This window comes from Palaemon carinicauda, chromosome 27, assembly GCF_036898095.1.
Source record: "Palaemon carinicauda isolate YSFRI2023 chromosome 27, ASM3689809v2, whole genome shotgun sequence".
NCBI lineage: Eukaryota > Metazoa > Arthropoda > Malacostraca > Decapoda > Palaemonidae > Palaemon > Palaemon carinicauda.
Window position 1 is genome coordinate 26,186,059 of NC_090751.1, and position 24,836 is coordinate 26,210,894.

Below are 24,836 nucleotides of genomic sequence, written 5' to 3' on the forward strand. Positions count from 1 at the left end.
GATGACACGACACGGCGCTCTCTCTTGTGGCCTGGATGGATGACACGACACGGCGCTCTCTCTTGTGGCCTGGATGGATGACACGACACGGCGCTCTCTCTTGTGGCCTGGATGGATGACACGACACGGCGCTCTCTCTTGTGGCCTGGATGGATGACACGACACGGCGCTCTCTCTTGTGGCCTGGATGGATGACACGACACAGCGCTCTCTCTTGTGGCCTGGATGGATGACACGACACGGCGCTCTCTCTTGTGGCCTGGATGGATGACACGACACGGCGCTCTCTCTTGTGGCCTGGATGGATGACACGGCGCTCTCTCTTGTGGCCTGGATGGATGACACGACACGGCGCTCTCTCTTGTGGCCTGGATGGATGACACGGCGCTCTCTCTTGTGGCCTGGATGGATGACACGGCGCTCTCTCTTGTGGCCTGGATGGATGACACGGCGCTCTCTCTTGTGGCCTGGATGGATGACACGGCGCTCTCTTGTGGCCTGGATGGATGAAACGGCACGCTCCTGAGACCTGGATGGAATGGTGATCTCCTGCGGACCGCATGGAATGGTGATCTCCTGCGGACTGCATGGAATGGTACTCTCTGGTGGCCTCTGGTGGCCTCTCTCCTGCGGCCTGGAGGGATGGAATGGCGCTCTCCTGCTGCCTGGATGAATAGTAAGCGGGGCTCTCTTATGATGACAATCTCTTGCGGGCTGGATGGAACGGTGCTCTCCCGTGATGGCACTCTCCTGCGGCCTGGATGGATGAAACAGCGCTCAATTGAGGCCAACCAGCGTCAAACTGCGATCTCTTGTGGACTTCTTCAATAGCCTGCATCAAATGGCCTTCTCTTCCGATCTGGAAGAAACGGCTCTCTCTTCTGCTTACATCCAATGCACACCTTCTGGTGCCCTCCGGCATGGGTTACTGTATAGGGTCCTTATTCTGCAAAATATAAACAGATTAATGTGACTAAATAATTTGAGATTTCATAATAAAAGCAGTTAGTATTTACTTTTTATTTTCTTTACATTATATTAAAAATAAAATAGATATTCACTTATACCCAGTAAAAGGATGATAGAGATTTAGTGTTCCTCTCAGCGCAAAGAAAGAGAGGAGAAGGAAGAGTATATGGAGGCGAAGGATAAGGGTAGGGTGGGTGTACATGAAGCATATGGAGAAGGGTAAAGTACATGAAGGACGAAAAGGATAAAGTATAAGGAGGAGGAGGGTAAAGCATATGGAGGAGGAGGATAAAGCATATGTAGGAGGAGGAGAAGGGTAAAGATTATGGAGAATGAGAAGGGTAAAGAATATGGAAAAGGAGAAGGGTAAAGAATATGGAAAAGGAGAAGGGTAAAGAATATGGAAAAGGAGAAGGGTAAAGAATATGGAAAAGGAGAAGGGTTAGAGAGCATATGAAGGACGAGAAGGGTAAAGCATATGAAGGACGAGAAAGGGTAAAGCATATGGAGGAGGAGGAGGAGGAGGGTAAAGCATATGGAGGAGGAGGAGGAGGAGGGTAAAGCATATGGAGGAGGAGGAGGAGGGTAAAGCATATGGAGGAGGAGGAGGAGGAGGAGGGTAAAGCATATGGAGGAGGAGGAGGAGGAGGGTAAAGCATATGGAGGAGGAGGAGGAGGGTAAAGCATATGGAGGAGGAGGAGAAGAGTAAAGCATATGGAGGAGGAGGAGAAGAGTAAAGCATATGGAGGAGGAGGAGGAGGAGAAGAGTAAAGCATATGGAGGAGGAGGAGAAGAGTAAAGCATATGGAGGAGGAGGAGAAGAGTAAAGCATATGGAGGAGGAGGAGAAGAGTAAAGCATATGGAGGAGGAGGAGAAGAGTAAAGCATATGGAGGAGGAGAAGAGTAAAGCATATGGAGGAGGAGAAGAGTAAAGCATATGGAGGAGGAGAAGAGTAAAGCATATGGAGGAGGAGAAAGGTAAAGCATATGGAGAAGGAGAAAGGTAAATTATATGGAGGAGGAGGAGAAGGGTAAAGTATACGGAGGAGGAGAAAGGTAAAGCATATGGAGAAGGAGAAAGGTAAATTATATGGAGGAGGAGGAGAAGGGTAAAGTATACGGAGGAGGAGAAGGGTAAATTATATGGAGGAGGAGAAGGGTAAATTATATGGTGGAGGAGAAGGGTAAAGTATATGGAGGAGGAGATGGGTAAATTATATGGAGGAGGAGGAGGAGAAGGGTAAATTATATGGAGGAGGAGAAGGGTAATGCATATGGAGGAGGAGAAGGGTAAAGTATATGGAGGAGGAGGAGAAGGGTAAATTATATGGAGGAGGAGGAGAAGGGTAAATTATATGGAGGAGGAGGAAAAAGGTAAATTATATGGAGGAGGAGGAGGAGAAGGGTAATACATATGGAGGTGGAGAAGGGTAATGTATATGGAGAAGGAGAAGGGTAGAAGGGTAAAGCATATGGAGAAGCAGAAGGGTAAAGCATATGGAGAAGGAGAATGGTAAAGAATATGGAGAAGGAGAATGGTAAAGAATATGGAGAAGGAGAATGGTAAAGAATATGGAGAAGGAGAATGGTAAAGAATATGGAGAAGGAGAATGGTAAAGAATATGGAGAAGGAGAAGGGTAAAGCATATGAAGGACGAGAAAGGTAAAGCATATGAAGGACGAGAAATGTAAAGCATATGAAGGACGAGAAATGTAAAGCATATGAAGGACGAGAAGGGTAAAGAATATGAAGGACGAGAAAGGTAAAGCATTGAAGGACGAGAAAGGTAAAGCATATGAAGGACGAGAAAGGTAAAGCATATGAAGGACGAGAAAGGTAAAGCATATGAAGGACGAGAAAGGTAAAGCATATGAAGGACGAGAAAGGTAAAGCATATGAAGGACGAGAAAGGTAAAGCATATGAAGGACGAGAAAGGTAAAGCATATGAAGGACGAGAAAGGTAAAGTATATGGAGGAGGAGAAGGGTAAAACATATATAGGAGGAGAAGGGTAAAGTATATATGGAAGAGGTGAAAGGTAAAGTAAATGGTAGAGTAGTAGGATAAAGTGTATGGAGGAGGAGAGGAGAAGGTAGAGGAAGAGAAGGTTAAAGTATATGGAGGAGGAGAGGAGAACGTGGAGGAGGAGAGGAGAATATGGGAGGACAAGGAGGTTAAAGCATATGTTGTAGGAGGAGAAGGAGGGTAAACCATATGTAGTAGGAGGAGAAGGGTAAAGCATATATAGTAGGAGAAACAGGATAAAGCATATGTAGTAGGAGGAGAAACAGGGTAAAGCATATGTAGTAGGAGGAGAAGGAGGGTAAAGCATATGTAGTAGGAGGAGAAGGAGGGTAAAGCATATGTAGTAGGAGGAGAAAGAGGGTAAACATATATAGTAGGAGAAACAGGATAAAGCATATGTAGTAGGAGGAGAAAGAGGTTAAAGCATATGTAGTAGGAGGAGAAAGAGGGTAAAGCATATGTAGTAGGAGGAGAAAGAGGGTAAAGCATATGTAGTAGGAGGAGAAACAGGGTAAAGCATATGTAGTAGGAGGAGAAACAGGGTAAAGCATATGTAGTAGGAGGAGAAACAGGGTAAAGCATATGTAGTAGGAGGAGAAAGAGGGTAAAGCATATGTAGTAGGAGGAGAAACAGGGTAAAGCATATGTAGTAGGAGGAGAAACAGGGTAAAGCATATGTAGTAGGAGGAGAAACAGGGTAAAGCATATGTAGTAGGAGGAGAAAGAGGGTAAAGCATATGTAGTAGGAGGAGAAACAGGATAAAGCATATGTAGTAGGAGGAGAAACAGGGTAAAGCATATGTAGTAGGAGGAGAAGGAGGGTAAAGCATATGTAGTAGGAGGAGAAACAGGGTAAAGCATATGTAGTAGGAGGAGAAACAGGATAAAGCATATGTAGTAGGAGGAGAAACAGGGTAAAGCATATGTAGTAGGAGGAGAAGGAGGGTAAAGCATATGTAGTAGGAGGAGAAACAGGGTAAAGCATATGTAGTAGGAGGAGAAAGAGGGTAAAGCATATGTAGTAGGAGGAGAAACAGGATAAAGCATATGTAGTAGGAGGAGAAACAGGGTAAAGCATATGTAGTAGGAGGAGAAGGAGGGTAAAGCATATGTAGTAGGAGGAGAAGGAGGGTAAAGCATATGTAGTAGGAGGAGAAAGAGGGTAAAACATATATAGTAGGAGAAACAGGATAAAGCATATGTAGTAGGAGGAGAAAGAGGGTAAAGCATATGTAGTAGGAGGAGAAACAGGGTAAAGCATATGTAGTAGGAGGAGAAAGAGGGTAAAGCATATGTAGTAGGAGGAGAAACAGGATAAAGCATATGTAGTAGGAGGAGAAACAGGGTAAAGCATATGTAGTAGGAGAAGGGTGAAGTATATGGAGGAGGAAAAGGGTAAAGCATATGGAGGAGGAGAATGGTAAAATATATAGAGGAGGAGAAGGGTAAAGCATATGGAGAAGAAGGGTAAAGTATATGGAGAAGGAGAAGGGTAAAGTGTATGGAGAAGGAGAAGGATAAAGTGTATGGAGAAGGAGAAGGGTAAAGCATATGGAGGAGGAGGAGAAGGGTAAAGCATATGGAGGAGGAGAAGAAGGGTAAAGCATATGGAGGAGGAGAAGAAGGGTAAAGCATATGGAGGAGGAGAAGGGTAAAATATATAGAGGACGAGAAGGGTAAAGCATATGGAGAAGGAGAAAGGTAAAGTATACGGAGGAGGAGAAGGGTGAATTATATAGAGGAGGAGGAGAAGGCTAAAGTATATGGAGGAGGAGAAGGGTAAATTATATAGAGGAGGAGGAGAAAGGTAAATTATATGGAGGAGGAGGAGAAAGGTAAATTATATGGAGGAGGAGGAGAAAGGTAAATTATATGGAGGAGGAGGAGAAAGGTAAATTATATGGAGGAGGAGGAGAAAGGTAAATTATATGGAGGAGGAGAAGGGTAAAGCATATGGAGGAGGAGAAGGGTAAAGCATACGGAGGAGGAGAAGGGTAAAGCATACGGAGGAGGAGAAGGGTAAATTATATAGAGGAGGAGGAGAAAGGTAAATTATATGGAGGAGGAGAAGGGTAAAGCATATGGAGGAGGAGAAGGGTAAAGCATATGGAGGAGGAGAAGGGTAAAGCATACGGAGGAGGAGAAGGGTAAATCATATGGAGGAGGAGAAGGGTAAATTATATGGAGGAGGAGGAGAAGGGTAAAGTATATGGAGGAGGAGGAAAATGGTAAAGTATATGGAGGAGGAGGAAAATGGTAAAGTATATGGAGGAGGAGGAAAAGGGTAAAGTATATGGAGGAGGAGAAGGTAAATTATATGGAGGAGGAGAAGAATAAATTATATGGAGGAGGAGGAGGAGAAAAATAAATTAAATGAAGGAGGAGGAGAAAGGTAAATTAAATGAGGAGGAGGAGAAAGGTAAATTATATGAAGGAGAAGAAGGGTAAAGTATATGGAGGAGGAGAAGGGTAAAGCATATGGAGGAGGAGGAGAAAGGTAAAGTATATGGAGGAGGAGGAGAAAGGTAAAGTATATGGAGGAGGAGGAGAAGGGAAAGCATATGGAGGAGGAGGAGAAAGGTAAAGTATATGAAGGAGGAGGAGAAGAAAGTATATGGAGGAGGGGAGAAAGGTAAAGTATATGGAGGAGGAGGAGAAAGGTAAATTATATGGAGGAGGAGGAGAAGGGTAAAGTATATGGAGGAGGAGGAGAAGGCTAAAGTATATGGAGGAAGAGAAGGGTAAATTATATAGAAGGAGGAGGAGAAGGTAAATTATATGGAGTAGGAGGAGAAGGGTAAATGTATATGGAGGAGGAGAAGGGTAAAGCATATGGAGGAGGAGGAGAAGGGTAATGCTTATGGAGGAGGAAAAGGGTAAAGCATATGGAGGAGGAGAAGGGTAAAGCATATGGAGGAGGAGGAGAAGGGTAATGCATATGGAGGAGGAGAAAGGTAAATTATATGGAGGAGGAAAAGGGTAAAGCATATGGAGGAGGAGAAGGGTAATGCATATGGAGGAGAAGGGTAAAGTATATGGAGGAGGAGGAGAAGGGTAAAGTATATGGAGGAGGAGGAGAAGGGTAATGCATATGGAGGAGGAGAAGGGTAAATTATATGGAGGAGGAGGAGAAGGGTAAAGTATATGGAGGAGGAGGAGAAGGGTAAAGTATATGGAGGAGGAGATGGGTAAATTATATGGAGGAGGAGGAGAAGGGTAAAGCATATGGAGGAGGAGAAGGGTAAAGCATATGGATAAGGAGAAGGGTAAAGCATATGGAGGAGGAGGAGAAAGGTAAAGTATATGGAGGAGGAGGAGAAAGGTAAAGTATAGGGAGGAGAAGGGTAAAGTATATGGAGGAGGAGAAGGGTAAAGTATATGGGGGAGGAGAAGGGTAATGTATATGGGGGAGGAGAAGGGTAATGTATATGGAGGAGGAGAAGGGTAAAGTATATGGAGGAGAAGAATGGTAAAGTATATGGAGGAGGAGGAGAGGGTAAATTATATGGAGGAGGAGGAGAAGGGTTAAGCATATGGAGGAGGAGAAGGGTAAAGCATATGGAGGAGGAGGAGAAAGGTAAATTATATGGAGGAGGAGGAGTAGGGTAAGCATATGGAGGAGGAGAAGGGTAATGCATATGGAGGAGGAGAAGGGTAATGCATATGGAGGAGGAGAAGGGTAAAGTATATGGAGGAGGAGGAGAAGGGTAAAGTATATGGAGGAGGAGGAGAAGGGTAAAGTATATGGAGGAGGAGGAGAAGGGTAAAGTATATGGAGGAGGAGAATGGGTAAATTATATGGAGGAGGAGGAGAAGGGTAAAGTATACGGAGGAGGAGAAGGGTAAATTATATGGAGGAGGAGAAGGGTAATGCATATGGAGGAGGAGAAGGGTAAAGTATATGGAGGAGGAGGAGAAGGGTAAATTATATGGAGGAGGAGGAGAAGGGTAAAGCATATGGAGGAGGAGAAGGGTAAAGCATATGGAGGAGGAGAAGGGTAAGCATATGGAGGAGGAGAAGGGTAATGCATATGGAGGAGAAGGGTAAAGTATATGGAGGAGGAGGAGAAAGGTAAAGTATATGGAGGAGGAGGAGAAGGGTAAAGTATATGGAGGAGGAGATGGGTAAATTATATGGAGGAGGAGGAGAAGGGTAAAGTATATGGAGGAGGAGGAGAAGGGTAAAGTATATGGAGGAGGAGAAGGGTAATGCATATGGAGGAGGAGAAGGGTAAAGTATATGGAGGAGGAGGAGAAAGGTAAAGTATATGGAGGAGGAGGAGAAAGGTAAAGTATATGGAGGAGGAGGAGAAAGGTAAATTATATGAAGGAGGAGGAGAAGGGTAATGTATATGGAGGAGGAGAAGGGTAATGTATATGGAGGTGGAGGGTAAAGTATATGGAGGAGGAGGGTAAAGTATATGGAGGAGGAGGGTAAAGTATATGGAGGACGAGAAGGGTAAAGCATATGGAGGACGAGAAGGGTAAAGCATATGGAGGAGGAGGGTAAAGTATATGGAGGAGGAGGGTAAAGTATATGGAGGAGGAGGAGAAAGGTAAATTATATGAAGGAGGAGGAGAAGGGTAATGTATATGGAGGAGGAGAAGGGTAATGTATATGGAGGAGGAGAAGGGTAATGTATATGGAGGAGGAGGGTAAAGTATATGGAGGAGGAGGGTAAAGTATATGGAGGACGAGAAGGGTAAAGCATATGGAGGAGGAGGGTAAAGTATATGGAGGAGGAGGGTAAAGTATATGGAGGAGGAGGGTAAAGTATATGGAGGACGAAAATGGTAAAGCATATGGAGGAGGAGAAGGGTAAAGCATATGGAGGAGAAGAATGGTAATGTGTATGGAGGAGGAGAAGGATAAAGTATATAGAGGAGGAGAAGGGTAAAGTATATGGAGGAGGTGAAGGGTAAAGCATATGGAGGAGAAGAATGGTAAAGTATATGGAGGAGGAGAAGGGTAAAGCATATGGATATGGATAAGGAGAAGGGTAAAGCATATGGAGGAGAAGAATGGTAAAGTGTATGGAGGAGTGGAAGGGTAAAGTATATGGAGGAGGAGAAGGGTAAAGTATATGGAGGAGGAGAAGGGTAAAGCATATGGAGGAGAAGAATGGTAAAGCATATGGATAAGGAGAAGGGTAAAGCATATGGATAAGGAGAAGGGTAAAGCATATGGAGGAGAAGAATGGTAAACTATATGGAGGAGGAGAAGGGTAAAGTATATGGGGGAGGAGAAGAATGGTAAAGTATATGAAGGAGGAGAAGGGTAAAGTATATGGGGGAGGAGAAGAATGGTAAAGTATATGGAGGAGAAGAATGGTAAAGTATATGGGGGAGGAGAAGGGTAAAGTATATGGGGGAAGAGAAGAATGGTAAAGTATATGGGGGAAGAGAAGAATGGTAAAGTATATGGAGGAGGAGAAGGGTAAAGTATATGGAGGAGGAGAAGGGTAAAGTATATGGGGGAGGAGAAGGGTAATGTATATGGAGGAGGAGAAGGGTAAAGTATATGGAGGAGGAGAAGAGTAAAGTATATGGGGGAGGAGGAGAAGAGTAAAGTATATGGGGGAGGAGAAGGATAATGTAAATGGAGGAGGAGAAGGGTAAAGTATATGGAGGAGGAGAAGGGTAATGTATATGGAGGAGGAGAAGGGTAATGTATATGGAGGAGGAGAAGGGTAATGTATATGGAGGAGGAGAAGGGTAAAGTATATGGAGGAGGAGGAGGAGGAGAAGGGTAAAGTATATGGGGGAGGAGAAGGGTAATGTATATGTAGGAGAAGGGTAATGTATATGTAGGAGAAGGGTAAAGTATATGGAGGAGGAGAAGGGTAAAGTATATGGAGGAGGAGAAGGGTAAAGTATATGGAGGAGAAGAATGGTAAAGTATATGGGGGAGGAGAAGGGTAATGTATATGGGGGAGGAGAAGGGTAAAGTATATGGAGGAGGAGAAGGGTAAAGTATATGGAGGAGAAGAATGGTAAAGTATATGGGGGAGGAGAAGGGTAATGTATATGGAGGAGGAGAATGGTAAATTATATGGAGGAGGAGAATGGTAAAGTATATGGAGGAGGAGAATGGTAAAGTATATGGAGGAGGAGAAGGGTAATGTATATGGAGGAGGAGAAGGGTAAAGTATATGGAGGAGGAGAAGGGTAAAGTATATGGAGGAGGAGAAGGGTAAAGTATATGGAGGAGGAGAAGAGTAAAGTATATGGGGAGGAGAAGGGTAATGTATATGGAGGAGGAGAAGGGTAAAGTATATGGAGGAGGAGAAGAGTAAAGTATATGGGGGAGGAGAAGGGTAATGTATATGGGGGAGGAGAAGGGTAAAGTATATGGGGGAGGAGAAGGGTAAAGTATATGGAGGAGGAGAAGAGTAAAGTATGTGGGAGAGGAGAAGAGTAAAGTATATGGGGGAGGAGAAGGGTAATGTATATGGAGGAGGAGAAGGGTAAAGTATATGGAGGAGGAGAAGAGTAAAGTATATGGGGGAGGAGAAGGGTAATGTATATGGAGGAGGAGAAGGGTAAAGTATATGGAGGAGGAGAAGAGTAAAGTATATGGGGGAGGAGAAGAGTAAAGTATATGGGGGAGGAGAAGGGTAATGTATATGGAGGAGGAGAAGGGTAAAGTATATGGAGGAGGAGAAGAGTAAAGTATATGGGGGAGGAGAAGGGTAATGTATATGGAGGAAGAGAAGGGTAATGTATATGGAGGAGGAGAAGGGTAAAGTATATGGAGGAGGAGGAGGAGGAGAAGGGTAAAGTATATGGAGGAGGAGGAGGAGAAGGGTAAAGTATATGGAGGAGGAGGAGGAGAAGGGTAAAGTATATGGGGGAGGAGAAGGGTAATGTATATGGAGGAGGAGAAGGGTAAAGTATATGGAGGAGAATAATGGTAAAGTATATGGGGGAGGAGAAGGGTAAAGTATATGGAGGAGGAGAAGGGTAAAGTATATGGAGGAGGAGGAGGAGAAGGGTAAAGTATATGGGGGAGGAGAAGGGTAATGTATATGGAGGAGGAGAAGGGTAAAGTATATGGAGGAGAATAATGGTAAAGTATATGGGGGAGGAGAAGGGTAAAGTATATGGAGGAGGAGAAGGGTAAAGTATATGGAGGAGGAGGAGGGTAAAGTATATGGAGGAGGAGGAGGAGAAGGGTAAAGTATATGGGGGAGGAGAAGGGTAATGTATATGGAGGAGGAGAAGGGTAAAGTATATGGAGGAGGAGAAGGGTAAAGTATATGGAGGAGGAGAAGGGTAAAGTATATGGGGGAGGAGAAGGGTAATGTATATGGAGGAGGAGGAGGAGAAGGCTAAAGTATATGGAGGAGGAGAAGGGTAAAGTATATGGAGGAGAAGAATGGTAAAGTATATAGGGGAGGAGAAGGGTAATGTATATGGAGGAGGAGAATGGTAAATTATATGGAGGAGGAGAATGGTAAAGTATATGGGGGAGGAGAAGGGTAAATTATATGGAGGAGGAGAATGGTAAAGTATATGGGGGAGGGGAATGATAAATTATATAGAGGAGGAGAATGGTAAAGTATATGGGGGAGGGGAATGATAAAGTATATGGAGGAGGAGAATGGTAAATTATATGGAGGAGGAGAATGGTAAAGTATATTGGGGAGGGGAATGATAAATTATATAGAGGAGGAGAATGGTAAAGTATATGGGGGAGGAGAAGAATAAAGCATAAGGAGGGGTAGCAGGAGGAGAAGGGTAAACCATATAGGAGGATGAGAAGGGTAAACCATATAGGAGGAAGAGAAGGGTAAAGTATATGGAAGAGGAGAATGGTAAAGTATATGGAGGAAGAAAATGGTAAAGTATATGTAGGAGGAGAAGGGTAAAGTATATGTAGGAGGACAATGGTAAAGTTTATGGAGGAGGAGAATGATAAAGCAAATGGAGGAGGAAAATGGTAAAGGAGTGAACGTTTAGGAGGAGAATGGTAAAGGAGAGAATGTGGAGGATGAGGAGGGAATGTGGAGAAGTAGGTTGAATATAGAAAAGGGGACTCTACGTATTGTAGTCGTAGGAGGTTTAGGAATAGAAACAAATGGATTGTATAGAAGGGAGAGAGAGATTAATGGAGATGAAGTAAAGGGGTCAGGGAGATAAAAAAATGAGAGAGAAACATACAAGTTTTCATCTAAACAAAACGCAACCAAAATAACAAAAACTTGGTATCAAATAGCCTACTATTCAACCAAATTAATGTATAACTCTGTAGAAAAAGCTGTCCTTAAACCATATTTATGCCTAAATTTCATCTATACTAGCAATAATAATCGGCCTTATAAAGTTTATTTCTCAATTATTGTCTCACTACGAAATTCTACGATACTACAGTATATGATATCAAATTTCCTAGCATCTTGAAATCCGTTCCCCGTAATAACTTCGCAAAATGATACAAGTTGAAACCCTTGCTGAAAAAAGGACTAGTTAAAGGTGTAAAATACTTATCACAAAGCTAATAGTCTTAAAATTATTAAAGGAATTTCTTTAAGTATAGTCGGGCAACCTTTGAAATTCAATTTAGTCTCATATCAAAAATATAAAACTAACAACCATTGAAAATATTTTTTTTAACTTAATTTGCAATCCTTTAAGGCTTCAAACCAACAAAGTAGTTGCTTCATAGATTAGCAAATACTTTTAACAATAAGAAATTGAAAAGAACCCTGCTACATTATACCGTTTTAACTGAAAAGTGTACTTACAGATAAGGCAAGTAAAAGGAAAATCTTACATCAGCAACTCTTGTGATTCCAGACATCATCATCTACTTGTTTCACAATGCAATTGTGTTCCGAAATCATAAGTTCCATTCTTCGCTCACAGACTTTGACTCTTTAGTTACAAAGTCCATGAGCTAACCGCTCAATAATAATGACTGATGGTCTCTGGCCAGTTGCCTTCCGTTGAGAATGCTCAGTTGACCCTCTCCTCTGCACCTTTCTAGATTTAACATTCTCATTACTGATCGACCCCAATTTTGTGTTGCTAAAGAAGCTTCTCCAACCCATTGCTTGAGAAGCTCGGCAATGCTGCTGGAAAGGGAGAATAGTTAATGTTATCACTTCAAACTAATCCAGATTGCTTATTGAAACTTTATCCTCATCACATGGTAGAATGAATAGAATTTTCAGTGTTTCTCTGGTTCATTAGGACAAATAAAATCTGGATTTTACCACATGAGAACCTGGTAGCTATGACGATCAACAAGCATACCAGTATTTAGCCCTATTAAGTTGTTCCATCCTTTCGGTTGAGATTCTGCTCATGAATGTTTAAAATAGGGGCTGCCTCTTGTGAATGTGGTTGTTGACCATATAAAGCTCAAAGCTGTTGGTGTCATTTGAAACTATGGTAATTGGCATAAGAGATTCCTTGTGGTAAAGCTCCGAACTTTCACATTCTTCATCTGTAGTTTCAAACAGCCGTTGAAAAGTCCCACAACTTCACTTTGTAACACCTGAAATTATGTCAAGAGTTTAAAAAGTGTTAATGCATCTCGTTAAAATAAAAATAATTAATCCATTGAGTTTTATTTACAGCGTATACTACTGTATGACAAAATGCTATACGTTTTCTTAAAATATGATGACAACATAAAGACCTAAAGTATATTTTTCTTGAAAATACCTTGCCAACCTACAGTATACACATTTAACTGCAATATTAGTAATGCAGTCTCTGCATACTGTCACGTAACCTGCAAATAAGTTTATAGAATATTATTACGGAGACATACCAAGGCACTTTCAAACACGCAATCTGGGGAACGTATTGAAATGAAAAGGTAATCGTGTAACATGAGAATTGTGTACTTTGTCCTTGCAACGGGAAACCTTTGTTATAATGAAAATTGCATTTTACCCAAAATCTTGAAGCCTTTCATCAATGTACTACGCTTCCTGTTCGACTGTGTACTGCTGTTAATCTCGAGACTTGAACATTGGGTGGAAAATCCTTTATAAAAAGAAAATTAGTATACCAAAAGGCACCTAAGAAACATATATATGACATTTTTGCCCTAACAATTATTTTTGAGAGAGAGAGAGAGAGAGAGAGAGAGAGAGAGAGAGAGGAGAGAGGAGAGAGAGAGAGAGAGAGAGAGAGAGAGAGGTGTTAACAGATACCAAGGAAGCTAAGAAACTGGGTTCCAGGAATGCAACGGTTTTCCAGTCCAAAACTAACTATCTTATTCGACTTGGAACCAGCATTAGTAACCTAAGCTTCTAAGGTGAATTATAAATCAATTAAAGGTAATATGTTCGTAAATAGGTGATATATTTGATTGATAAAAAAAGTTAAAATCTTTATACGAAATTCGTTAAAGCAAAAACCGTTAAATACGTTAGCTAATGTGGATATAGCATGATATGGAGTTTCCTTAAATGTTTGGTGAAATTAATGTCATGTCGATAATTGTAAATCATAGTTACTTTTCGATTAAAAGACATTTTTTTTTGCAGAACTCATGATGCCCCTTTCAGGAAGTGTCATACCAGGAACTCCAGATATATCAGCTGTCTTCACTGATATGTTAAGAGCTGGGGATTGTAGAAGGGGCAGGGTTTCAAAAGGTATAAATCATATTGTTTATATTATTCGCCTATAGTAATCTATTAAATCAAAATACTATAAATATGAAATCGATGTCATGAGTGAATTTTGAAGGAGACTTTGCAAGTCTGATGCATAGTCGTTGGGCATTGCGAATGTGAAGTCCGTCATCGAAATAAAATCCTGTAAGTATGCCATCATTTTACTGATGACCTCAGGATATGAGTCTTAAAAAGTAAGATTTCACACGACCCAGAATGATTGCCCCAGCAATTCCAGACTGAATTTTAAGACAAAACGTTTTTTTTTTCTTTTTTCTTTTTTTTTTTTTTTGGGGGGGGGGGGGGGGCAAGTCGTTTACTATTCGTGATAATACCGATACAAGTTTCGATGAAAAAAGTTAAAATAAAATTCAGTTAGTATGACCGCAAATGAACGACAATGATACATTATTTAAAACCAATCAGTCATTAACTGTGGTCTTCAATTCAGCTAGTTTTGTTTTTTTAATTATACTTCAAATACCGATAGCCAACAACTTGTCCGGGCGCCCCTCCCCCCATTCCACCAGATGGACAAGTGCTTGATGTGAGCCATCTGTTGGTTGGAAACATTAACTATATTGAGGCATTTTCCCGGATTTAATGAGATTATTTTTCCTATTTTTTATGTATTTTTCATACCTAATGATGACAATAGGTTTACTGTAGATCTCTTATTAATAATGGGGAATTATCAGGCATTTAGACAGGTATCAAGATATTTACCAAGAATCTTGTTATAATTATATTGGTTAAGGATTGTAACCAAACACTATATGGTATTTGTTAGCGGATATAATTGAAAAATATATAACTTGAAATATAATACGCTTAATAATCTAAGGTTGTAAAATTCAATTTCATGGTTCAGGACTTATGATAAACTAAAGCACTGTGCTTACTTCCTATTACTATGAATTATGAATAACTACTGTATATCTAAATATTGATTTACGAATCTAAGCTATATAAGCCAGTGTTGGGGGGCTGTGAGGACATTCAACGCCCAGTTGAAAGAAGTTTGAGGGCAAGATGAAAGAATAGCATGGGTGGATGTTATGGAAGGTTAAAAAGTTTAAATTAGTGAACCTGAAAGGAATATCATTCCTAAAAATGTACCAAAAAACGGGAAGAATGCCAGTAACAAGTGCATTTATTGTTTGCAGAAGTATTTTGTTAAATTTTTGTATAGATTTAATTAACTTGTAAATCTGGTGATGACCTTTTTAAGAGAATAGTCATGCCCTTATTCAGTCTCAACCCTCTCCCCAGTAAGTACTTTCCTCCCTACTCTACTCCCCATCATAGAAATATTCTGTTACTTGTAATATAAAAAGCAATGGGAGAGCCCATTCCCCGTTCATTATTCCCAAAATTGAGACAGCGTCTATCTCAGAAACTGTTTCAGAGTGATTGGAGAACTAATCCCACTTCATCTACTGCCCAGAGAGGATGACTAACACTGAATTAGACTTTGGCTGGTGTATAGATTAGCTGTACTTAATTTTACTTTTAGGGGTTTATTTCTCGCCCTCCATCAGACACTAAGAGTCTGTTCAGGCGGGCCTTGATGTGTGAAAATAATTTTTTTTTTTCCCGTTTATATTTTGCTCTGTATCTTTTCAGTTATTCGCTAGCATTTGTATTCAGGCTTAATAGTTTTCAGATCACTATTATAACACTTTCCAAAGAGATAAGTCTTCAGCACATTTTTGCTATTCTTGACATCAAGTGTCACTCATAAGCTCACATATGCGCTCATTATAATTTATTTGCATTCTTAATAAGAGCATTAAACCTCTCTTGTTCCGACATTCCTGTCTACTAACACTTGAAATAAATCCTCTTCAACCATTTCAAAGTCGTTAAGGTCATAAATTTGATCCTGATGTAAAGGTCTCCAGATATTAAATTGATAGAAAACTCTCTCTCTCTCTCTCTCTCTCTCTCTCTCTCTCTCTCTCTCTCTCTCTCTCTCTCTCTCTCTCTCTCTCTCTCTCTCTCTCTCCATACTGACACGAAACCAAGCAAACCGAACACTAAAATTTTCACCTCCACCGAATTGTAATCTCTGTCCCATTTTCCCTTTTGCCTATCTCCATCTCCCATATCATAAAAACACGTAAAATATGCTTTACATTAGACGTATTACAAACAACTGATAAAATCGTGGTCTTAATCAAAATGGCATTGCAAGAAACCATTCTCTGATCTACGGTCTTCCCGTCCTGTAATTGGAACTAAGAATGAGGAAAAATAGTCAGATGGACAGATTACTTTGCCTTTCCAGCGATTACGATGTCAAATGCTTAATTATAATACTAACGTCTAGCCTATACGTCCTTGGTAATAAAAGTCTTAATAAAATTAATATGAAATTCTTAACAGCAATTGGTAGATGAAGACAACCCTTGGAAATTGTGATTTTAGAAATAAGGAATATAAAAGATTTTGCAGCAATTAACAAAAGAATACAAGATACCAAAACAACATAATGCCGTATTTCCAAGTAACCAATTGCTATTTTGCTTACTGGAAACTACAAGTGATAAGCTTTAAGAACAATAGTTTTAAGTTTATTAATTTACAAAAGTGGGCTTTTCAGTATGCGTGGACTTTTAAAGGTAGATGCAAAATCAAAGCATTTACCTACAATCGATCATTAAGAAAGGTGTAATGAAATAAGTAATATAATATGAAAGTGAGCTTATACCACAACGAGTTAGATTAAATATTCCATCCACAACTGGTGATTTATGAGAGTGAAGGCTAGCTAAAAAAAATAGAAAAAAAATACTGGACTCGTTAAAACAATTTCTTTACATTTAACATTTGCAGACATATCCTTAAAATAAGCTAACTTTGATATCCTTAAAATAAGTTAGCTTCAAGTGAAGTATGGTACTTACAAAAATACATTTACGAAGGTTTCAATGTGACGTACTGAACGTTCAATCTAAAAATAAAGGAGACGAGACAAAGTGCATCAATATACACAAGTTTTAAGCAAATTTTACTAAAAATGTCACTGCTATGCCATGTCTTAAATCATTTTGGAATTATACCAAAGTAGTACAAAGTACTTATTATAACAACTCCCCAAAATGTATGGGCTGTTTAACAGTTCAACCAGCAAAAGCTGTCGTTTAACTGGCAAAAATACAAACTTATTTGGCCCATTAGATAATCCTTACTATATATAAATAACTGCATTTCTGAATTCTTAGAACACACTCATGACTCATGTTAAGGTAACGTTAATAATCCCCCAAGCCAAAAATCTGTAATTAATGAAATGTTTTTATGTTGACCAGGCTGACTGAGTCTTTTTTATTGTTTATATATGACATATCTGTTTTGACTTTGTTACTGTTTTTTATAATGATTTATTGTTAATTTGTTCTCATCATTTATCTATTTCCTTATTTCCTTTCTTCACTGGGCTATTTTTCCTATTGGAGCCCTTGGGCTTATAGCATCTTGCTTTTCCAACTAGGGTTGTAGCTTGGATAATAATAATAATAATAATAATAATAATATTTGTGGCAAATGTTTTTACCCCTACAAGCAAAAGGGTGGCAGAAGGAATCACGTTGTAATGACAATGAGCATGTAACGAGGCCTGACCGAACCTGCTTAAAGAGAAGGCAAATAATAGCAGACATCGGGTGTAAGTAATCACAACGATTGCCCTTACCTACGGAATCACATCAAAGTTCAAATTACAAAGAACAAAACAATTAACAGAGGTTCAGGAAATCGTTTGGAAACCTGTATGCAAATATTTGTGCTACCCGTGGTGCCAACATATAGCTCTATCCTGAATTAGCCAAAATCCTAGAATAAATTTACTATCCTTCTCTGTTTACTGCTTTATTGTCTCGCACCAGGACCTGTATTCGCATAATTTTTCAACCATGTCGCAACACATCCAGTCTAATGTCAAAAGTAACTATCCCCGTACTTAACAATAATAGTTTGTTATAAGTAGTCTGTGACACTTATAGCTACAAGATACATAATAAGCTTTCACATATTCTAATACATCGTTTCCTTTTCTAAAAAACTATTTAAAAAGTTAGAATTATTATGAACAAGGCGTCTACGTCTCTGTCTCTCATGTCAAAGGTTTGCTTTATCTTTATTTCAAACTCGTTCAGTATCGTGTTATTCCACCTCAAATAGTTAATACACAATTATCCGTATCCTGGTCCCGCACAATTTCCACAGACTTTGCCATCATTTCCGAACTAACATACCCAGTCAATATGACCAAATTTCAGATAGTTACGACAGGTCAGCACATGGTATCTGTCACCTTTATATTACGTGTCCATCGTAACATAACTAATACCGCAAAAGGCTTTTCAATTATCAGTCGCTATTTACACTATGGGTTAACACGCCGGTGGCAGATTTATGAAATAACTTATCCTCTGCTTTGTACTATACATTGGCTGTAAATAATTTATGTTGACTAATACAAAGATAATGTAATTTCGTTAATCATGCTACAGCAAGAGTACGGCCAATATAGTCCCCGCCATAAACGTTCAATAAGCCTACCCAATAGTAAGGAGTCATTTAAAGTGTAGCCTACCTAGGGTATGCCCAATCCTTGCTCGGTCTTAGGAAACCATGTATAACTAGGGGCCTTAAGATGAGCTCCCATTGCATAACGAACGTTTAAGCTTGGCCGGCAAAGTTTAGGTTACCATAGTGGTAGGAAAATTGGATAAGCTAGCGAAATTAAGGCAATTTTAAATCAAATAAGTGAAAAGGGAAATGGTATACACAGATAACTTTAATAATAAATAATTTGAATAAAACACTGATGTAGGCCTACGCTAATAGCCAAGATTGTGGTGGTACACTAGCCTAACAAGCCGGCCGATTAGCCACCTTGTATACTATTACAATTTAGCATTCAGTCTTACCTTTTAAATCGTTTCATTTAGCTTACTTATGGTGGTGTCATTTACGGAATAAACCGAAAGATATAAAATAAAGAAATAACGTTGATACACTAAAGCTTGTTCGTAGCAGTTGTTTGTGAAACTGAAAATAAATCTTCTTCTTTACTTTGACGTCAGCGAGGTTTAATCTTCTTCTTTGATTTTTATTTTCGTAGGAATTATGGGTCTCAGTCTTGTTTTCTTCGCTCTTCAGTACCTAGTGAGGCAAATACAATATTCAGGTGCTATCCTGTGTTCCATTGTTATTATTATAGAAAATGGCTTACACGGACAATGAAAGATATCTATAACGCAGTGAACATATTCTATTGTCAAAACAGCTCGACTTGAGCACACATTATTTTTCAACAAAGCATTTCAAATCTATAGTAGCCTCAAATTTAAACTCAGTTTACAAAAACTGCATTCCTTATGTCTGCAGTCATATGAATGTACATGCGTGTCTATCTTATGCAAAAACAACTAACAAAATGAACTACATAACATTGCAAAATTAGCTTTCAATTTCGTTCAAAAATTTGTCAACTGTACCATCAAGTGACGGATAATTACTGCATATAATAACTTTGTTTTCCTACATAAATTTATGCTACACAAGTTACTCAAAGCTTCGTCCACGAGTATACAAAGCTGCCGGAAATTCCACTCTCTTATTATAGGCCTTGACTCCGACTACTTGGACGATTTCCTCACAGCTACGGCCGTACCCAAACAGCTTCAGTTCGTCCAAAGTACCTTCTCGCTTCCAACAGTTTAAATCCGTGGCATTTGAGCATGTGAAAATACTTCCAGAACATCCTGTGTTTAGCTAGTTTACCTGAAGAAAGAAAGTGGGGATTTCAGAGTCTTTATATATATATATATATATATATATATATATATATATATATATATATATATATATATATATACATATATATATATATATATATATATATATATATATATATATATATATGTATGTATATATATGTATATATATATATTATATATATATATATATATATATATATATATATATATATATATATATATATATATATATATATATATATATATATGTATATATATGTGTAATGAAAGTACAGTAATACTTGGTGATAATTTCCAAGCTTTATTCAACACATTAGCAAACTACCATATCTGTAACAAAGAAAGGCAACAATGAATACAGTATCAACATAAATGCACATGTTAACACAAACACATAACTTATGAAAATCATGCTATAAAACATTAACATAGGAAGAACAAAACAATAAACAAAACAATATGAATACTCAAACATTGACAGTAAGAAACAGCTAAGACCAACTGATATTATCACATTCTCCCCTCCTAGAAAATTCAACTTTAATCAAAACAAATGTATTGGTTTAATCCCATCCATAGCGATCAGGCGGCCTTGACACACGAGTGGACCTTCTTATCTCAGTGGGCTCACTGGATTCATGACAATCACGGTTATCATGAGTTTGTGTATCCTGCACTTCAGTTGTATCTGGGGACTCCGTCTCTCCTGATGGTTCAACATGGTGTACAGGAGACGTTGCACCTGCAGGACTTGGGGCTAAGTCACGGGTAGACACAGTTGATTCTCTACCATCTGGATATTTGACATTTGCATACATTGAGTTTGCATCCATGAGTTGAACCTCTTCAGTTAACGGTTCATGTTTGCTAGACCTAACATGCCGTCGCAATAGTACAGGTCCAGGAGTCAAAAGCCATGACGGTAATGTACTTCCAAGACTAGAGCGTCGCTGAAACCTGAAAAAACGTTCATGAGGTGTCTCATTAGTTGCTGTACATAAGAGCGACCTAACTGAGTGCAAAACCTCAGGAAGTACTATCTCCCAGTGTTGTGTCTTCAAGCCACGACTTTCGAGTACTAAACAAATAGATTTCCAAATAATACCATTATATCTCTCAACCTGGCCGTTGCCCATCGGATGATAAGGTGTCGTTCTGCTGGTTGCAACCCCCTTCTGAGAAAGGTACAGTTTCAGTTCTTGGGACATGAAAGAAGCACCTTGATCTGAATGAATGAAACTAGGCATTCCACAAAGGATAAAGATAGATTCAAGACATTTGATCACTGTTTTCGAATGCATGTTTGGACAGGGAAACACAAAGGGGAAACGTGAATACTCGTCAACAACCGTAAGAATGTACTTATTGCTCGTGGTAGAGGGCAGAGGCCCCTTGAAATCAATGCTAAGACGTTCCATTGGCTGGGTGGCCTTTATGAGGACTCCTTTTCCTGGACGATGGAATTTTGGTTTTTGTTGGGCACAAATTCTACAAGAAGCACACACTCTTTTCACGTCATCTGTTGAAAATGGGAGGTTTTTGGATCGCACAAAGTGCAAAAGGCGAGTGACGCCAGGATGGCAGAGGTTCTCATGGATGTCAGTGAGACTTGACATTGAGGAAATAGAACAACAATAGGCACGAGTCAGGGTGTCCGGTGCAATATTCTGTTTCCCTGGACGATACTGTATAGTATAGCTGTAGGATGCCAGCTCCAACCTCCACTCTTGTATCTTGTTGTTCTTTATTTTAGTTCGCTTCCTGCTGTCTAACATGAACATCACCGATCTTTGATCAGTAATCAGAGTAAAATGTCGTCTCGCTAAGAAATGGCTCCACTTGCGAACCGCTTCAATAATAGCTGTGGCCTCTTTTTCCACTGCTGGATAATGCAACTCGCTACCCTGGAGCGTTCTCGACATAAAAGCTACTGGGCGGCCACCCTGATTCAAGACTGCGGAGACAGCAACTTCCGAAGCATCACACTCTACAACAAAAGGAAGACTCTCATCCACAGCCCGCAGTGAAACATCCATAAGTTGTTTTTTTAAAGAATTGAAAGCAGCTAGTGCTGGCTCGCTCAGTGGAAAAGTTTTTGTGTTCACTAAGGGATGTATCGTGTCAGTAAAACCAGGGATCCATTTGGCATAATAGGCAAACAATCCTTGAGCTCTTCGCAGAGAGCCCATATTTGTGGGAGGCGGTAATTCTTGAAGGGGACGTAATCTGTCTGGGTCAGGCTTTATAACATTATTCCCGACACAATACCCTAGAACATTGATTGTAGGAACAGAAATAACCGATTTCCCTTCATTGAGGGTAAGGTTCCGTTTCTGAACCACCTCCAAGAAGTTTTGAACGTTTTCATCATGTTCAGCCTGAGATGCTCCACCTACAGTGATATTGTCAAGGTATGGAAAAGTATCTTTGAGCTTCTCATCCTCAACTAGTTTGTCCATAGCTCTTTGGAATGCAGCTACACCATTCGTCACACCAAATGGAATCCTACAAAATTGAAACAATTTCCCTGCACCTTCAAAAGCAGTGTACTTCCTCTCACTCTCTTTAATGCTGATTTGGTGATATGCACTCTTCAAGTCAAATGTGGAAAACACCTTATATTTAGCTAGGTCATGTACCATATCCTCTATCCTTGGGAGGGGATAAGCATCTAGTTCTGTGTATTGGTTAATGGTCTGTGAATAATCAATACAAAGTCTCTTTTTATGCCTGTCAAGTGGATCTTTGACTACTACAACCTGTGCCCTCCAAGGGGATATACTTGGTTCGATGATACCTTCAGATAGTAAATGTGAAATTTGGTCTTTTACAAACAGCTGGTCATCTTGACTATAGCGTCTGGATTTGACTGCAATGGGTTTACACTGTCGAGGTAAGTTCGGAAACAATGACGGTTCATCTATGTCAGCTGTCGCTAGTAAACAAACAGGTTTGGCGCCAGTTATCTTCAAACTTGGTCTTTTCCCTTCATATTGAAAACTCACGCTCTGGTGTTGCTTTTGGAAATCATAACCCAAAATGACATCACAACACAAATCCTTCAGGACCCCTAGCTGTATACAGGGATATCTCTGATCAAGGTGAACCAAGTCTGCTATGACAAATCCAGAGGAACTAGCATTGAACGATTTTGATGCCATTGAGACCGCTGAGCTTGCAGGGACTACTGTCAGGTTTAGTCTCTGCGCTACTTCCTCACGTATAAAACTATCTGAGCTACAAGAATCGACTAGTGCCTTCAATGAGTGGCCATTTACAGTGATGTTTGTAGCTGCATGTGAAAGATTATTTGGATAAGTGGCAGTTATTGCAAGTAAAGTGGGATTATACAATGTAGCAGTGGTACTACCTGAAATTTTCGATTTACAGACTTTTGCAAAATGGCCTGTTTTACCGCATTTGTTGCATGTGGCATTACGTGCGGGACAACTCACTCTACCTGTACTGTGAAGTGCATTACCACAAAAATAACATTTTCTCTTTGATAAGTAGGCAGCGGCAACAGCTGAACCTCCCGGTGAACTTCCTTCAGCTCCCTCTTGCGTTGGATGTTGCTGCTGGTCACCGGTTGGCTGCGCCTGCCGCTCTGGAACTAAAGCAGCCGTATGAGGAACAGGTGGCGATGCATATGCGTCGGCACTGCGCTGGGCAAGATCCAACGTACGAGCTTGACTGTGTGCAGTTTCCAGATTCAGTGACTTATTCTCTAGTAACCGCTGACGAATAAATACTGAGGCAATACCATTGATAAATGCATCACGTACTAGCTCTTGCCGATATTGTTCTGCTGTGACTGGCTGGAAGTTGCAGTCTTTGCTAAGTTTATGTAACTCACGCAGAAATTCGTCAATGGATTCTCCTGACTGCTGTCGTCGCGTCGCTAAAACATGTCTAGCAAAAATCTCATTTGGCAACTTGACATAAACACTATCCAGTTTAGCGATTGCACTCTCAAAAGTACTACAGTCTTCGATCAGTTCATATACACTCGAGGACACACAATTCACTAATGCCCTCAACTTGTCTGGTGCAGCATCTCCACTTTCTTCTATGAAATTAGTGAATGTTCTATGCCAGTGCTTCCACTCTTTGGCTGCATTGGACGAGCTGGGATCCGTGTCCAGTCTAGACGGCTTCAGTAACTTAGCCATGATGAGTTTGTGTTGAATAAATTGTAATGAAAGTACAGTAATACTTGGTGATAATTTCCAAGCTTTATTCAACACATTAGCAAACTACCATATCTGTAACAAAGAAAGGCAACAATGAATACAGTATCAACATAAATGCACATGTTAACACAAACACATAACTTATGAAAATCATGCTATAAAACATTAACATAGGAAGAACAAAACAATAAACAAAACAATATGAATACTCAAACATTGACAGTAAGAAACAGCTAAGACCAACTGATATTATCACAATATGTATATATATATATTATATATATATATATATTCATTTATTTATATATATATATATTTATTTATTTATTTATATATATATATATATATATATATATATATACACACACACACATATATATATATATATATATATATATATATATATATATATATATATATATATATATATATATATGAGTAGGCCTATATATGTATATATGAGAAGAATAAACAACTATGACAACTCTATGGATATTTCATAAAAAGAATCTTAACTGAGAAAACGAAGAAAATTATACATTATTTTATCATCCAAACCAAAGTACATTCTTTAGAAGCCTCCTATAACTTAGTTTCAAGTTAACCCTTTTACCCCCAGGCTATTTTGAACTTTCCAACCCTTAACTCCCAGGCGTTTTTTTAAAGCACATTTTGCAATATATATTTTTTAAATTGCTCTGACAGCCTTAATTTTCGTCATAGAGAGGTCAGGTTGGTCTCCTTCTTTTGGAATATGCCTGAAGTTTCTCATAAAGTTATCAAAAAAATGGAAAAAAAATGTGAATAGCAGTTTTTTGCAAGGACGTACCGGTACGTCCATGGGGGTATGAGTTTTGTGAAACGTACCAGTACGTCCATTGGGGGTTAATAATTGCTCTTTTATTCTTCTAGTCGTTTTTTTTTCTTTACCTAGTTTTCGTTGGCCCTGTGTTAGATAACCAGAGTTATCTCCTGCTTTACCAACCTCTCATACGCCACTGTCTGTCTGTCAAAGAATTAGACACATACTAATGGTGTGGTGCAGTTCCATGCCAATCTGGCGGACGTTCTTCAGCAGATGGGGTGACTTGGTGAAGACATCTCGGAAGAAACCCAACTCGGACTTCTCGATGTCCATCTTCAGGTAATCGATGGTGGCGTTCGTCATCCCCAGCATATGCAGGATGTTCTCATAGCGGTCGACCTAAATAAATAATGAA

At 39.7% G+C, this 24,836-nt stretch overlaps 1 protein-coding gene across 1 annotated transcript in view; it reads right to left on the reverse strand.

The window, feature by feature from the left end:
* Nucleotides 1–351: 351 nt before the first annotated feature.
* Nucleotides 352–24,836, reverse strand: part of LOC137620852 (uncharacterized) — a 38,034-nt gene continuing 13,549 nt past the window's right edge. The window contains exons 8-11 of the mRNA XM_068351300.1: nt 24,646–24,820; nt 18,572–19,427; nt 11,745–12,499; nt 352–946 (exon numbers count right to left, since the gene is read on the reverse strand). Coding sequence (XP_068207401.1) covers nt 19,306–19,427; nt 24,646–24,820 — 297 coding nt within the window. The 3' untranslated portion in view covers nt 352–946; nt 11,745–12,499; nt 18,572–19,305. The remainder of the gene's footprint in view (nt 947–11,744; nt 12,500–18,571; nt 19,428–24,645; nt 24,821–24,836) is intronic.